Consider the following 15,768-nt stretch of genomic DNA (forward strand, 5'->3'; position numbering starts at 1 on the left):
TTCGGGATACGAGGACCATTGCCAGTCCTTCCGAAATGCCCCTTATCGGCCACAGACATCAAATGACACCTGTATGGGCGCGGAAAGCGCAAGGGCCGCTAAAGGCTGTGAGAGAGGGGGTGATCTCTGTTACCTGATAATCACACCAGCTTGCTAAATAACCTGCCCAGCTGGAAAACTAAACCCATCCCAATACTTATTCCGAATCAAGTCAAAAATCCCCAACTACTAGTGGCTTAGCGCGTAGATATTTGGCAGCTCTCGTAATATACGTTCAACCCCCAATCCCGACAAACCATAACATCCATCGGTGCCTGTCTGGTCCTGGAGTGCCCTAATCGAACCTTTGGCAGCCGGAATTCAAAACAGGAAACCCAGAAGCACGCGCCAGGATCGGTATGAGGTAGTAAGATATCTCGGCGCTAGCCGCACAAGTACCAGCTGGGAAGCTGCCTGGTCTGGCTTTCCAAAACTGGTTGACACAATCACTATCTGCCCACTTCTTGCCATTGGGGGTCTGTTCTGTCTGAATTTACCCAGTGACTGAAAGCACCGACAAATCCAGGGCCAACAAAACATTGGACGGCCATCATGAGAATGGTATCTTGGTTGGCTATGGATTCACTGTGCCAAACCGAACACAGGAACAGTCCACGGGCTATCTCCATCAGCTGCCGCTATAGGCCTAAGATGTTCATGTTGCTTCCACCGAGCAGTATGAAAAGCGGAGCCCAGTTAATGTTCATGACCAGCCGCATAGGATCTCACCGAATATGAGGACTTCATAATAGAGATTCCCCAAGAAAAAGGAATCCCTCAATGCTCGAGCCACTAGCACGCTCCGATCTGCCCATGCATCCATTAACATGCCTTCACTGACCAAGGAACATACCGTGCGTATTTTTCTATAGCTAGGGCTTGCTATCAGCTGTCAAGCTTCAGAGAGAATTCACATATTGGAGAAGCCCACAGATTTGTCAAGATTCAGCGTACAGTGAAGTTATTTGGATCCGGATCTTGCCACGAGCAGGTTTGTTGGATTCGAGTATAAATGCCTGGCCACCCCTGAACTCTTCTCTTTCCTCATCAGCTTCTCTCAGTTCATGCAAGTAACAGACCATTAAGCGCCCTCAAAGTAACCGAATACCATCCTCTCTGCCAATTTTATCTCAGGATCCTCTCAAGCCTTAGCAATGGCCCCAGTCGGTTCTAGCATGGCCAGCCCGGTCTCAGCCATTAATGAGCTCGTCGAGATCGCCGGCGAGGCTTGCCAGATCGAACATGCCACTGCAGAGCCAAACAATGTGGTATTCGACCCGTCCAAGCATCTGGCTTTTGTGCCCCCTTCGAAGGTCCACACTATGGTTGAGCTCGGCTACCCTAACAGCCGTGGAGTTTCCCCTGTTGGCGTCTCCGAGCCCTTCCCACTATTCTCGGCCGAAGCTATTGAGCAAATGCGCAAGGAAGTCCTCACCGAAGAGGTCTATTCCAACCACAAGTACTCGAGTGAGATCGCTCAATGCCAACTCAGGGGATATGCAGCTGAGTAAATATTGAAGCCTTCACCCCATTGGAGGCCATGACTGATACATAGGAATAGGTGCGCTCCATTTGTTTATGATGCCTGGAAGAATCCAGAGACTCTTGCCATAATTTCCAAGGTTGCTGGTGTCGATCTCGTCCCGGTCATGGACTTCGAGCTGGGACACGTGAACATCTCTGGCCACAGCGAAGAGGAGAAGCATAATGCTCCGAAGAAAGCTGAGGTGTTGGGTAAGGGCATTGCCGTAAAGCCCAGCGACGATGATGCCATAGTCGACTGGCACACTGACAGCTACCCCTTTGTCTGCGTGACAATGCTGTCGGACTGCACCAATATGATCGGAGGAGAAACAGCCCTTCGTACGGGCAATGGCGAAATTGTCAAAGTAAGGGGACCGCAGAAAGTAAGTACATGACAATTGGATCCCCCAAGCTCAAGGCTTATGAGTTGTCCTAGGGTTCAGCGGTCATCCTACAAGGCCGTTACATTGAGCACAAAGCACTCCGTGCTTTGGGAGCGACGGAGCGAATCACCATGGTGACGTCCTTCCGTCCTCGGGCCTCGTCCGTCAAAGATGACACCGTTCTCACAACAGTCCGCCCAATCTCAAATTTGAATGAATTGTATCATCAGTTCACCGAATACCGGTTCGAGCTCCTTAGCGAGCGTCTTCGTGACGTCAATAGGCTCATGCGCGATCAGCAAAGAGCCCGGCGCACTTTTGATACGCGTGCTGCCAAGAATTTCATTAGGGAGCAGATAAATTTCCTTGAACATATGGATAAGGAAATTGTGGAAGACGAGAAAGTGATCAAGGGCGTCTTCGATGATAGCCATCTCATCTCGGAGGATTTGAAGCGCGAGCATTCGCGTAAGCGGGCGCTTGCCGATGCCGAATGATGCAACAACCAAATGCTACGTCTGCTGAGCCTCGTTATTTGAAAATTATCACTTTCGCTTCAATCTGGCTCTGAAAGACCAACGCTCTCATTTTACTCTCCATTTTATTCTCGCGAAAGAAAGAAAATATTTCTAAATCGGATAGGATATCAATTCCAACCTCTCCCATATTCTCCCGCCTCATACATACTATATCCAAACCTGCATAAACACATCAGTAAATAGTCAGGAGACACTCTTCTTGTAGGGGGTAACCCGCTACGGGGGTATAACCCGAAAGTGGGTGGTCTTGAGGCGGTTATCAAGCGCTTTAGTGCAACAAGAGCGGCTAGAACCAAGTCATAAGCCGGAGCCATGCGCTGCTTGGCTAAAGTATTAGTAAATGCACCGCATGCAGATGACCTGCAGTCAGTTGCCAATTGAAGAGGAACAACATGGTGAAGCCGTGCGCACCAAGGGTCTGGAAGACGAGACTTCGTTCCAGCTCCATGTCTATTGCTGTGATTCAACCTATACAACCGTGATGAGAGAATGCTAGATGGTGATAGCCATAGTTTAGGGTATGAGTAGAGGAGATAAGATAAGTGTGGCAGACGGTTGTTGATGTGCGGATTTAGCCATGTTCCTTTCTGTCATACGATGGAGACACGCTGGCCTAGTTATTGCCACGAGAAATGGAAGCCATCACATTATATTCAAATAAGTTGTACCCTGCATACTCACGTAAGGTTCACTGAAGCGCCAGGACATACGAAGTGAATGCACTAATTTGGAACAGGGTGATGGTGGCCAACTTGTCGGAAGTATCAGAACTGTTGGGACAGGAGCAGGCCCCATCTCACTGCTTGACTAGAATAACTTCTGGGCAAGTTATTTCGAACCAACTGCAGTAATAACCCCGAAGTGGCCCACTTATGACAGAGCTAAAGAGCTGTTGAGATACATTTGGCGTATCGACGGTGCGACGGCGCCGGGTTACTCCTTCGGCCTTAGTTTTCCGTTAGGGTGGTCGTCTAGCTCTGAAGAGGGACAAATCACAGCCCATAACCTTGTCTGCTAACTAATCAGGCTGGATTCAGTCCCGATTCTCCCTGTTTCTTTGTTGGAAGTTGGAAAGATGTTGTTGGAAGGTACGGAGTAGAGATGGTTGTGGACTTGTGATGTATGGGATCGACCCGACGATAGGTAGAGTTTCGGCTTCTTCCACGGATCCACTCAATCATCCGCCGCCCCATTGTTTGTTCGGTTTGCGCGCAGATTCCCCGACCAGAAAATCATGCTCACGCCGGCCAGACCAATCGCCATAGATCATATTTCTCTTTTCTTCCTTCGAACCTTCATTCTCTGCTTCGTGCCGGTCATACCGTCTGGTATCTTCAGGCCAACAGCACCTCATCTCGACCTCTGCCGCCCTTCCCCCGTCGCGTCAAACTCCAGCGCTTGGTGGGGAGTTCCTTCTGCCATAGCAAAAGTCCGGACCCAGTTATGTCGGCAATCCTCGCGCGTACCTGAGAGTTCCCATCCATACTATTTGTATCCAACCCCTTCCTCCCCGACCGCAAGCCGTTCACCTTCCGTATCTGAGACGGGACTTGTCGCGCCGGATACAAAGACCAGATTCTCTACTATATAAGGCCGTTACCACCAGCGTCTGGTCCGTGTATCCTCATACCATGTCCGAACCTACCCCCGCTGGAGCTGCCCTGAGCAATGGCTCTGAGAGCACCAGCACACCAAATGTCAATACTGGAGACAACGCGTCAGGGGTAAGCTTCCTTCCTATAATCGAGCTTTTCGTGCGCTGATATATCCTCCCCTCATCTCTAGCTCTTTGAAACCCTGCAAAGCCATGTCGACGATATCCGTTCTCTCCTTCAATGCGGCGTTTGCATCCGACCACTTTATGAACCCTACACCCTTGCCTGCGGACATACCTTTTGTTATAGTGTCAGTATCGCCAATATCGACGACACTCATAAGTTCTGGCGCCTAACCTTTCGCTCTAGTGTTTAACATCATGGTTTGTCGGTGGGAGGCACAACAAGACATGCCCGGACTGTCGAGCACCGGTAAAAGCGCAACCTGCTCCCGCATACTTGGTAAGCCCCTGACATCATGCTCATTTCTGATTCGATGCGCAACAGGCACTAACCGAAGTACTCAAGGTCCGCGCTGTTGTTCAAATGTTCACAAGTCGCCCGGAGCTGCTTGATAAGGGCGAGACCACAGTCGAACACCTAAATCATCAACGCGAGGAAGCGGAACGACTGGAAAAAGACAAAACAAATACACACCCGCGGGAGGGGGGACTGTTCCGTGGTACGTTCAACAAGAAGATTCCAGTCGCGCAACCTATCGTGGACCTTGAGGACAATGTTGTGCGTTGTCCACGTTGTTCGTGGGAGCTAGAGGAAGATGAAGGGTGTGCACAGTGCGGATATCGACAAGATGACGAGTCTGTGACTGGCAGTTCGGGCTGGAGTGAGTCAGACGAAAATTCCGAAATGACGGACTACTTGGACGAGGATGATGAGATTGAAGATGGATTTGGAGATGCGGACGAATATGGTTGGGACCCCAACCATGACCACTTGCCCCTTGATATACAACCTGCCGACATAGATCAACTTTATCGTCAATGGTATGGCCTAGCTCCTGGCGACCTTCCGGGTATGCGTGCAAATGGGCCTTTCCGCCGGCAGAACCATTATGACTGGCCTTCTGGAATCTCGTCAGCTCACGAGGAAGATAGCGACATGGATGAGGAGGATGAGGATGCGGACATGGATTCGTTCATCGACGATGACTTGGAACACGATGATTATTCCGAATCTGACCGATCCACGGTAGTTGGGCGGCATGAGATCTCGATCACCCACACTATCGGAACTGACCTGTCAACCTTTGATGAGATGTCTGAGGAAAGCCTGGACGAGGAGAGCCTGGATGATGAAAGTCATGATGACGAAGACGATGATGATGACGACGACGATGAGGATCCGATTCTGCCGCCTGCAGGTGGCATGCGGCGCAATCGCATCCAAACATACCGAATACAGTCGAGTTCTCCATCTTGCGAGAATGGGACTTCTGGTACAGTCTCAGGACGCAGTGAATCCAGATCCCAAGCAGGATCCCGCAATGATCGACGGCTCCCACAGCAAGTGTCCGCCGGGTCTACTGTTATGGATGCAATCAGCGTGGATGACGATTCTGACGAAGGCCCCGTGCGACCAACTAGGCGGACAAGAGACAGGGGCCATCGCCGCCCCTCAGCCTACTAAAGCGCTCCGACATCTCATCTACGATTCCATTGACGATTGATATTACTTCCTAATGATCCATCCATTATCTGCGACTTCCCCTGATTCTGCGGTGCTAGTTCACCCATCCTTGAGACTCCAAAAGAAATTATACCCTTCTATATTAGGCCTGCTACATACACACGAACAACCGAGCTGGCGATTTGATCTACGACCACGGAGAAAACACGAAGTCGTGTGCTATTCTACGTTGCATCATCCCCGCGACCAAGGCTTAAACTTCCCTCTCAGGCCATTTGAAAATACCCCTGTTTTCGATCTCTTGTCTCTTGCTGCTCATTCAGTACCTTGGGTAAAGGTTGTTTTCAGGCGACGTTCGGTTTACGATGACATTTCTGTTTAAGAGCACTTGTATCATCAAGCATCTTATGGCATAGTCTTCTGTTAATCTTCTTCTTTCCCGCTTTACTATCATTCTAGATTGCAGGAAATGACAATCTCATTGATTGAGTCAATACATACCAAAACTTCCCACACTGAATATGTGAATCATGACCAAGCAGTATTTACTAGTATATCAATAGAATAGAATAGAACACCCATCCTCCACCCTCCCAGCCACGAAAACCCCAAAGCCAGCACGACACGACACCCACCACCATACTACTAAACAATTCCACACTGCATCCTTCCCCGGCTCGCCCGGCATGACATACTAGTACTACCACCTACCTCTCCCCAAATTCCAATCCTAACCGCGCACATTCGCGTGCGCGCGTCACAGCATTTAGTACTACATGAATAACCCTTAGTCCTTCCCGGCCGACATACGGGTAAATATTCACTGCGTCTGATCCTAAACCATAGCCGTAAATCATAATAATAGTAGCAGTGGTATTATTGAGCTAAACTTAGTAACTACGTATGCAGCATGCCCCGCCCAACTCGCGGAGTCCACTAAATAGTATCTAGTCTAGGGCTCTAGGCACTAGGCAGATATCCCTATCTGCCTTCAGTCTAGTCGCCGGCTTTAGCGCCGGGGAATTATTGAACCCGCTTGCTAGACAAGCTAGACTTAGTGGCCTGCAGGGGACAGGGTCATTGTCACGCTCGGCGCTTATGTTGTGGGTTGAAGGGAAGGACTTGTCAGTAAGTAATACATAATGATGGTTTTGTTGGGGTTAGTTCGGTTGGTTCGATTTGGTTCGGGGGTGGATGTTTTGTGATGAGTAGTGATAATACTAGTAGTAGTAGGAGAGGAGTCATTTAAGAGAATCGTCATGTTCAAAGTATATACATCGTACAAAAACCGGCTAAATCACGGAGATTAGAGAGATAGTAGAACAGAAAAATACCTCGTCTAATGCGAACTTTTGAAAGCAATATGCAGAGACCACCGGCCCGGGAATAAAAGATACATGCATAAAATAGAAGGAGATATAGAATGCACAGACGCCTTGTTTTCACTACATTGCATACAGCCGTCCAGCGCCGTCACCAAGATCAGTTAGTCATTCAGCGCCTCGATTCGATCATTTCGATTTTTCGGAGATGAATGGTACTTCGAACACCACGGCGCCGTTCCGACCGTCTGCGGTGGGACCGTCATGGAAATTGTTGGAGAAGCATTTGAACCTTGCTAGCCGATGTTCCTTGCCAACAGCGGCTACGATGCAGAGCCCATGTTGCTCGGGCGCAGACGGCTTGTTGTTGGTCCTGGACTTGGGCTTGGGTTCCGCTGGCGCTTGGCCTGGTTTGGCGGTTTCTGCGCGACGCTCGAATACGGCAATGTCGTTGACAACACCCTTGATCAGCGGTTCGGCTTCCTCCTCGGCCTGCTGGGCCGGCGCACCGTCGACTGCCATGTGATCCGGGCTCATTGGTGTGTCGAAAGCGAGGGTCTGCTTTAGTTGCTCGGATGGGGTATCAGGAGTTAGCGGGATGCTGGATCCTGCTCCGATAGGGCCCAGGGCAACGATAGTCTTTTTATCTTCCGAGATCTTCCAGGCCCGGATGAAGCCATCCCAGCTGCCACTAAGAACGACATCTGTGCCTGGAAGGGTAGTCAGAGCGGTGATCCAGCGGGGCATGCGCCGGAGGTGACGGGAGTTGTGTGCTGCGGTTTCCTGGTTGACTTCCGAGGAGAGTTCGTCCAGTGGAGGTAAGGGGTCGAGGCCGTGTGCGTGAGGGATCGTGTGAAGCGGCTTCTTCTTGTGAACGGACCAGAGAGAGATGGAACCCGAGTCCGATCCCGTAACGAAGTGGTTAGGAGGTAACGGCGCTACACAATCAATGTTGTTCTCTTGATAGGAGGCGCTTTTAGAGCCACCACGGAAGATCAATTGGGATTCCTCGATAACCTTCCACAACCTGGCCGTGCGATCGCGTGCTCCCACACTGACACACTGATCGATGGCCATGGCGGCGACGGACGTAACATGGTCTTGATGTCCGAAGAGTGTTTCAACATAGGCATGACCGGCTGTACTCAAAGACCAGGTCTTGATGGTCCGGTCATAAGAGCCAGAGAAGAGCTGCTCTCCGGAACTCATGGTAGATATATGACGAGCAAAGGCAAGACCACTGACAGCGTCGCGATGTTGTGTAAAGGTCTTCAAGGGGGTAAGAGTCTCCGCATCCCAGACAATGAGTTTCCGGTCTTGTCCTCCCGTGGCTACAAATTTTCCGGACGGCGACACTGCGACAGACAAGATGTTCTTGGTATGGCCATGTTCTTCTCCGGTCTCCGCAACCTTTCGCAAGCCCCGCACAAACCTGACCTGCTTTGGCTTCTTCCGTTGGGGGGCTGGGGGACGTTTGGAAGTTTCTCCGTTTGTCGTAGGGGTCGTGGAGGTGGGTGTGGCGAGTTCCCATTTAATCAGGGTCTTGTCCTTCGAAACGGTGTAAACATATGGCGCGTGGACTGCAATTGACGTAGTTGATTGCGTATCTGCCCGGAAGAAGGTATGGGAGGCCGTCGAGAAGGCCAATTCGGAGGCGATCTGACGATAAACGCGTCCTTTGAATTCATCCTGAAATTCTCGTCAGCTCTGCATGTAAAACGCCCGACCAGCCGAACAGGAGCGGAATGAGTCTATGGATACATACAACATCCTCCTTCAGCCTTTCTGCGATCAAGTCACGATCGATCTCGGCTGCATCAAAGCCATAGTCCTCAACCTCATCCCGGACATTCTCCAAGTACCGCTCCGCAAGCTTCAATCTCCGGTCTCCGGCTGTCTCTCCCTCGTCGGAATCCGAGCCACTTTCCTCCTCCGACAAACCTGATGCGCCACTGAGCTCATCCTCATCGATGTCGCTTCCCGAAACCGACGGCTCTCTAGTCTTCTTCTTGCCACTCTTTGCGCCCGCATCTCCGTCTCCATCGACACCTCGTTTCTTAGACGCGGGGGCGCCGGCGCGGTCTTCTCTCTTGCGCTTCCGCTGCGAAGCGGGCAGGGTGAAAAAAGACGACATCACCCAATGTAATTGACCGAAGCTCCGGGAGTGGAAAACGGGCGGTAAAAGAGGGTCTGGAGGGGAAGAAGGCTCTGGCAAATTGGCCGATGCGATGGAGATACTCGGTTTCTCACTTTTTTTCTGCCGGTGGACCGTGCAGGCGGAAGGCGCATCAACTTTACGCCTAATTGCTGACTCAGCGCGGAGTTCAGGCCTAAGGCAGTAAGGCAACAAGAGCCGCAGCTCCAGGCAGTCAAAGCTCCGCGCGGCCAACGATGGGCTCTCGACTGTCATCTTTCCATCACCTCTTCCATTACCGCCCTCTCTTTCATCTTTCCTCTAAAATAATCACACCCTGACATACTACAGACATGTAAGCACACCGAAATTCATATCGATGGACATGACGCTCACTCATCCTCGTTCACAGGGAGGTTCTACTCGGCATCACTGGCAAGGACTTCGTCATTCTGGCGGCCTCCAAGGCTGCTATGAGAGGCCCCACCATCCTCAAAGCCGAAGATGACAAGACAAAGCAGCTGAATGAACACAACCTTATGGCCTTCTCCGGAGAGGCGGGAGACACGGGTTCGTCGCAGCTTCCCCAGTGATCGGAGACGCGGAACCGCCAGGAACTACATAGCTAACCCGGAGCTCAACTAGTACAATTTGCGGAGTACATCCAAGCCAATATCCAACTATACACGATGCGGAACGATACCGAGCTGGGCCCGAATGCGGTTGCTAGCTTTGTTCGGGGAGAAATGGCGCGGAGTCTGCGGTCTCGGAATCCCTACACTGTCAACCTCTTGCTGGGAGGTGTCGATCCCATCACGCACAAGCCTCACCTATACTGGATTGATTACCTGGCATCGCTGGCACCTGTACCATATGCTGCTCACGGATATGCACAGTAAGTGCGGGCGCTGGGTAACAGCGGTCTCAGCTGTTGGGATTCATACTAAATTGCTCTAGATACTACTGTCTGTCCACCCTCGATAAACACCACCACCCCGACATTTCGCTTGAAGAAGGAATGAAACTCTTGGAAATGTGCACAGACGAATTGAAGCGCAGACTACCGATCGATTACAAGGGGGTATGTTACCGAACTCATAGGCCCTGGAGTGCGAGCGAGTACGGGGTAGCTGACAGCTTCTAGGTTCTGGTGAAGATCGTGACTAAGGACGGCGTGCAAGAAGTACCATTCGATAATAACAGGATTGTCAAGAGTGCCTAATGTGATGTATCATACCAATGATTGTCTAATGTTTTCGGTTTCACGGGACTTGGGTTTCAAGAGAAGATCGGTTTGCATGGCAGGGTATTTTCCATGGCTTTGACCGAGACAAAGTCTCTCCTATTATTTAGCTAGGTAGAGACACTATCAATGATTTCTCGAGAAGTCGCTTTGTCCGTAATATCGTAGCACTAGCGCACCTAGCTTGATGCCGCCGGGTTGCGATCCCATGATGCCGTATGTAACCAAGCACCTTATGACGCTGTGCGAATGTTTGGCATGTTTGCACCCGGCGGTTTGCATCGCGTCCTTCGCAGTTTGAATCCCGCAACCCCAGCAGCTTCCCTCACACATCTCGCCATTCTACCCAGTCATGATGTCGAAGAGACAAGCTGAGCTGTCGCTCGAGGAAGAGCTTGCAGCAGGCTCCCCTGCCTCGAAGAAAGCGCGTGTGGAGGATGAAGAGCTGTCGGAAAACGATCCGCGCCGTGGAGCTTTGCCGATTCGCCGGGCGACTGGACAGGAGCTTGAAGAACATGAGCGCAGCGGACAGAATATACTTGCGGCTGCCGACCAGGAAGGCGAAGAGCTAGCGGAAGCAGCGCAAGATGGAGGCCCCGAATCGTCCGATGTTGATGCTGATGACGACAAACCGGTTATCGCGGCCCCGAAACGTCAGAGCGCCCCCATGGAGGGCTACAGCGACCTGTACCTCGATACGATCAATCGTGAGATCCTCGACTTCGATTTTGAAAAGCTATGCTCAGTCAGCTTGTCGAACATCAATGTATACGCTTGTCTTGTGTGCGGCAAATATTTCCAGGGCAGAGGACCGAAGTCGCATGCTTATTTCCATGCCCTTGAGGTCGGACACCATGTTTTCGTCAATATGGGTACCAAAAAGGTCTACGTTCTCCCGGAAGGATATGAGGTCAAGAACCAGAGCTTGGATGATATCAAATACGTGGTGGACCCGTACTATAATAAGGATGAAGTGATGAAGCTGGACAAGGAGGTTCATGACGCATTCGACCTAGCAGGAAATCGTTATAGGCCTGGTAAGACACCCAGGTCATTTATGTTGCTAAGTGCAATGTGCTAATATCCCCAGGCTTTGTTGGTATGAACAATATCAAAGCCAACGATTATCTGAACGTGGTGGTCCAGCTCTTAGCTCACGTCTTCCCCATCCGCAATTACTTCCTGCTGCACGAATTCCCTCAACCAGGAACGCCTCAATTAGCCCTCCGCTTCAGTACTCTAGTCCGAAAACTATGGAACCCCAAAGCATTCCGCTCACATGTATCTCCACACGAACTGTTGCAGGAGATCGCTCTCCGCTCATCGAAGCGCTTTACCCTCACACAGCAGTCCGACCCGGTGGACTTCATGTCCTGGTTCTTGAACAACCTTCACCTTTCTCTCGGAGGTTCCAAGAAACCATCCAAAACCCCTACAAGCGTTGTCCAAGCCGCATTCCAGGGTCACTTGAGGATCGAAAGCCAGGCTATCACAGCCCACTCAGATACCCAAAACGCACGTTTAGTGTTCACCGAATCCGGCTCCATCAACAGCCAAACGACACCCTTCCTCATCCTCACCTTAGATCTACCGCCCACGCCTCTCTTCCAATCCGCCAACCGGGAATCTATCATCCCGCAGGTTCCTCTGACCACCCTCCTGAACAAATACAACGGAATCACTGCCTCCGAAAAACTCGCCCACAGAGTCCGGCACAGGCTCCTCCACCCCCTTCCTCCCTACCTCCTATTCCACATCAAGCGCTTCAGCAAGAACCGCTTCGTCTCCGAACGAAACCCCACAATCGTGACCTTCCCGTCCCCTCGCTCATTAGACATGTCGCCATATGTTGAGCCGAACCCAGAGATCTGGCCGCCAGGCGAACCGATCCTCTACGACCTCGTCGCAAACATCATTCTCGACCCTACTGTCGCTGCCCCAGGTGCCCACGAGGAAGCCGCAGCAGACAAAGGAGTCAATGCAGCTAGTGGAAAAGCCTCGTCAGGGGCAGGAGCAGGAAGCGAGAAAGTCTCCTGGCTTGTTCAGTTGCATGATAAAGCTATGTCTGCGGAGAATAGTCGGCTTCAGAAAGAACATGCTGGCGAGCAGCGTGGACCCGAGTGGCTGGAGATTCAAGATCTGTTTGTGAAGCGGGCCGAAACCGAGACTCTATTCACGAAGGAAGGGTACTTGATGGTATGGGAACGTCGGAAGGTCCCTGGCATGCCGAATCGCAAAGGGAAGAACTCGGCTAAGTGATATCGGGATGTTTTTGGATGTGAAGTCTTGTCAAATATTCCTTGTTAATGGCCCCGATCGTAGGCCTCGCAAAGGAGGGGCTACTGTATAATTAAGAATTTTACGACGATGATAGAATCAATATTTCTCCCGAGTTATTTTTGGTCTTGCAACCATAGCTCATACTAAGTGATTCTGTTGAAGTTACTCGATCACTAGGGGCTATAAAGGAATAAGATGATACGAGAAGGATTAAGTGACTGTGTCCATTATGTCCAGTAATATGTGCAATGAAGAGAAAAGCGACGGCGGCTGCAAAGAGCCACTCTGTCAAATGAAAGTAATGTGGCTAAAAGGCCATCTCAGGATTTTATAGCCGACAGAAAGATTACAATCTTCATAGGGTTCCCCAGCCGCAAAACCTTCTTCCGATCTTGATGGCGGCACCAGATATGACACCCCAGACAGTGGCATTCACGGCAGCTTGTATTCCAGTTATGAGGGCGATCTTTCCAAGGTATGGCAACATGTCTGATCGTGGTGTCAAACTCCAATCTCCTAACCCTCGGACATCAGCTCGGAGAGCGGTAGGAGCGTGAGTAGACCGCAGATATGACGCAGCAAGGGACCGCAGGTAGAGGGATTCGAGGGGTATGAACATAACGTTTGTTAGTATAGACGCTAGATGCGATGCTAACGAGTCGACAGGGTGAGAGGAGAGAATGGTCACCCGATTTGCAGTGGCAGTTCCACTAGGTACCATATTTTGACGAATATTAGGGTCGGAAATTCGGGGAAATATCTCGGAATCAAAGTCATTCTCATGGGCTCGCTCTGCTTCGGGTGATTGATGAAGTGTGTCACCAGGTGACGGTTCCTCTATGCTCTCAGGCAGGATATTCACCGGATTTGACGTAGGAGCTTCAGCAGGTGGCCGTTGTGGTTCGAGACTTTGAATGTTACCCGGAGAGGTCGAGCCAAGGTTGTCACTGATAGGCATAGGCGATGCGCTCGTGGTCATATTGGAGAGCCCATCACTATCCATATTATCCGAATTAATAACCGTGGTTAAATTCCTGCCCTGGTTGGACAAAAGGCTATCAAGAAATTCAGAAATCGTTTGCCCGTCTACCACCTCGCCATTGGATGGGAGTTGAGAGGCTTCATTTTGAGGTCGTGCAGTTGCCTGTCCTTGGTTCTGAGGGCGGCGGTTTCCCAAAAGCTCCAGCTGCATTGTGATAACATCGGAATTTTGATGGATTAGAGAAGCCCGGACCCGGGGCGAAGCTGGAGAAGAGGTCGCAGGTGACGATGGACGGGAGAAAAGCGTATTTGACCGCGAGTTCCGGTTATTCTCGCCTGCATCACCACGCCGTGACTCTCCGTTTAGTAGACCTGGCGAGTTGTCGTCTGATGGAGGTAATGTCCCTGCCCTCCGTAAAGGAGCCATTTCCGCGAGGTCGCCACTACTCATTTCAGTTGGCGACTGAGACATACGGTTTTCCTCATTGGCAAGGACTTGGTTACCACCGAAGCCAGCTCCTAAATCAGCTGTTTGATCGATCGAGCCTCGATTTGGAGTATCAGAACGTGTTGGGTGTTGATGGATATGCCCATTTGTAAACAAGGACTCGGATGACCGTCTTCGTGGTCGACGGGTTCTGGATTGCCGCTCATGCTGCAACTGCTCTATGCTCTGAGGAAGGGACTCCAGCCACTCTCGTCTACGACGAGCGTCTGCTGCTTGCTCCGACGCTCGTGCCGTGCGCAATGATTTGAGGCCAAACCAGGATAACACCCATGATCGAAAGAAGCCTAGCTCGTACATCAAGTCTTCCGTGAAGGAGAGATTACTGCGACGGTTCTCTTCCTCTGATCGACGTCCGAGAGCTGGCATCATCCAGTCGATAAGATCATTGTCGTACGCCACTTTCACAGAGAGCTCGTCCGCGTAGATAGGCTTGGGCAGTCTTCGCCGAATAAATCTATAAAGCCTTACCTCGATTACTGGGCGTAGACATACCGATAGGTAAACGAGCAACGACGGGGTTTTTAGAAGGCCCAGTAGGAATCCACTAAGAGACTCGATAGAAAGGTCTGTGGGTAAATTGGGTAGCTGCATTGAAGCTAGCTCTCCAAAGGGCAGAAAGAAGCGTATCCCGGGCATAGAGTGAGCAGGAACGATGTGAAGGGATTGCAAGAGGGAATACATGTACGTCTGTATCGCCAGGACCAGCATGGTTCCTCTTCCCCTATATATGATGTTAAAAGATGGTGAAAAGGTTGGTCTGGGATTCTTACGCTGAATATACGACATTCAACAATGCCCGTATAAGCCTCGAGCCCACGTCATCTTCCGGGAACAAATTCTGCAAGAAAGCAATTAAACGTTCCAAGGGGTGATGTCGACAAAAGGATATGCATGTAGATACAGCCCATGCCGGGATCCCGGCGAAATAGAAGCCCCATATTCCGTAGGCAGAGCGCTCAAGACGCACTATGCTCAACAGGGGCAGCCGCGTATAGCTCTTGAAGGTCTGAGGTAGATGATTAGCCCACTGTGCCATCGCTATAGATTCCATGACTGCATATAGGGCTCTCACCTGTACTCTGCCCAGAAGAGAAGAGGTCCACCAAGAGCCAAGGAAGATTGAGACTTGGTCCAGAGTGGCCATAACCAAACCATAGTCGTTTTCCGCAGCTATGATATCGAGCTTCTGCTGTTCGCTTGGCCCACTAACATTACCATCTTCGCTGACAACAATCCCCATTGTGGAAAGGATGTCATTCTTGGCCCTACGGAGTTCTCTGCCAAAGGACTTAGATTGGGGATTGATTGGATGGCCTCTTTCATCATAATGCTGGACGTATCCGTCCGCATGTAAGCCTGATACTGTCCGCTGAGTGACATTTCCTGAGTTCACCGCAGAACTCGCAGGGCGCTCAGGAGCTTCGTAAGGAGACCGGCCCTAGATAACAGTTAATTATTCGGTCATTACAGTAAATGGCAACGCGTGAAATGAAGGCGAGAGGGTAGAGGCGTGACAGCCCGTTTTAAGATGGGGACACAGCTGGGTATGAAGATGAGAGCTGCAGATATGCCT

The 15,768-nt window shown here is 50.9% G+C and overlaps 7 protein-coding genes across 7 annotated transcripts; 5 read left to right on the top strand and 2 right to left on the bottom strand.

The window, feature by feature from the left end:
- Positions 1–1,193: 1,193 nt before the first annotated feature.
- On the top strand, positions 1,194–2,443 carry BO85DRAFT_373159 (uncharacterized protein; the record flags this gene model as incomplete). Its single annotated transcript, XM_025656068.1, has 3 exons — positions 1,194–1,546; positions 1,601–1,946; positions 2,000–2,443. 3 exons carry the CDS (start codon positions 1,194–1,196, stop codon positions 2,441–2,443), a joined length of 1,143 nt encoding a protein of 380 aa, XP_025514908.1.
- A 1,143-nt stretch (positions 2,444–3,586) lies between these two features.
- Positions 3,587–4,146, top strand: BO85DRAFT_449719 (uncharacterized protein). The gene has a single exon (XM_025660214.1). The coding sequence runs from the start codon at positions 3,720–3,722 to the stop codon at positions 4,074–4,076; it is 357 nt and encodes a 118-aa protein (XP_025514909.1). The 5' UTR covers positions 3,587–3,719; the 3' UTR covers positions 4,077–4,146.
- Positions 4,117–5,727, top strand: BO85DRAFT_488477 (uncharacterized protein; the record flags this gene model as incomplete). Its single annotated transcript, XM_025663535.1, has 4 exons — positions 4,117–4,209; positions 4,271–4,390; positions 4,450–4,542; positions 4,609–5,727. 4 exons carry the CDS (start codon positions 4,117–4,119, stop codon positions 5,725–5,727), a joined length of 1,425 nt encoding a protein of 474 aa, XP_025514910.1.
- A 1,242-nt stretch (positions 5,728–6,969) lies between these two features.
- On the bottom strand, positions 6,970–9,262 carry BO85DRAFT_421724 (ribosomal RNA-processing protein RRP9). Its single transcript, XM_025657942.1, has 2 exons — positions 8,815–9,262; positions 6,970–8,738 (listed from the first exon to the last, which is right to left on the bottom strand). Exons 1-2 carry the CDS (start codon positions 9,181–9,183, stop codon positions 7,239–7,241), a joined length of 1,869 nt encoding a protein of 622 aa, XP_025514911.1. The 5' UTR covers positions 9,184–9,262; the 3' UTR covers positions 6,970–7,238.
- Positions 9,263–9,470: 208 nt separating this feature from the next.
- On the top strand, positions 9,471–10,570 carry pre1 (proteasome core particle subunit beta 4). Its single transcript, XM_025660215.1, has 5 exons — positions 9,471–9,538; positions 9,596–9,753; positions 9,829–10,078; positions 10,141–10,264; positions 10,328–10,570. Coding segments are annotated over exons 1-5 (612 nt in total). The 5' UTR covers positions 9,471–9,536; the 3' UTR covers positions 10,406–10,570.
- Positions 10,571–10,750: 180 nt separating this feature from the next.
- On the top strand, positions 10,751–12,975 carry BO85DRAFT_478180 (ubiquitin carboxyl-terminal hydrolase family protein). Its single transcript, XM_025662885.1, has 2 exons — positions 10,751–11,463; positions 11,517–12,975. Exons 1-2 carry the CDS (start codon positions 10,779–10,781, stop codon positions 12,683–12,685), a joined length of 1,854 nt encoding a protein of 617 aa, XP_025514913.1. The 5' UTR covers positions 10,751–10,778; the 3' UTR covers positions 12,686–12,975.
- Positions 12,976–13,061: 86 nt separating this feature from the next.
- BO85DRAFT_488481 (uncharacterized protein) lies at positions 13,062–15,435 on the bottom strand (the record flags this gene model as incomplete). The annotated part of the gene is made up of 3 exons (XM_025663536.1): positions 13,062–14,916; positions 14,966–15,201; positions 15,268–15,435. 3 exons carry the CDS (start codon positions 15,433–15,435, stop codon positions 13,062–13,064), a joined length of 2,259 nt encoding a protein of 752 aa, XP_025514914.1.
- Between the last annotated feature and the right edge of the window lie 333 nt (positions 15,436–15,768).

This window comes from Aspergillus piperis (assembly GCF_003184755.1).
Source record: "Aspergillus piperis CBS 112811 unplaced genomic scaffold BO85scaffold_10, whole genome shotgun sequence".
Lineage (NCBI taxonomy): Eukaryota > Fungi > Ascomycota > Eurotiomycetes > Eurotiales > Aspergillaceae > Aspergillus > Aspergillus piperis.

Excerpts from the sequence above, each read along its gene's own strand:
- BO85DRAFT_421724 (XM_025657942.1), bottom strand. The coding sequence starts at position 9,183 with ATGTCGTCTTTTTTCACCCTGCCCGCTTCGCAGCGGAAGCGCAAGAGA. Across the intron at positions 8,739-8,814 it reads AAAGGCTGAAGGAGGATGTT|GATGAATTCAAAGGACGCGT; the intron begins GTATGTATCCAT and ends CGAGAATTTCAG.
- pre1 (XM_025660215.1), top strand. Across the intron at positions 9,754-9,828 it reads CGGAGAGGCGGGAGACACGG|TACAATTTGCGGAGTACATC; the intron begins GTTCGTCGCAGC and ends GAGCTCAACTAG. Across the intron at positions 10,079-10,140 it reads GCTGCTCACGGATATGCACA|ATACTACTGTCTGTCCACCC; the intron begins GTAAGTGCGGGC and ends AAATTGCTCTAG.
- BO85DRAFT_449719 (XM_025660214.1), top strand. The coding sequence starts at position 3,720 with ATGCTCACGCCGGCCAGACCAATCGCCATAGATCATATTTCTCTTTTC.
- BO85DRAFT_478180 (XM_025662885.1), top strand. The coding sequence starts at position 10,779 with ATGATGTCGAAGAGACAAGCTGAGCTGTCGCTCGAGGAAGAGCTTGCA. Across the intron at positions 11,464-11,516 it reads AGGAAATCGTTATAGGCCTG|GCTTTGTTGGTATGAACAAT; the intron begins GTAAGACACCCA and ends TAATATCCCCAG.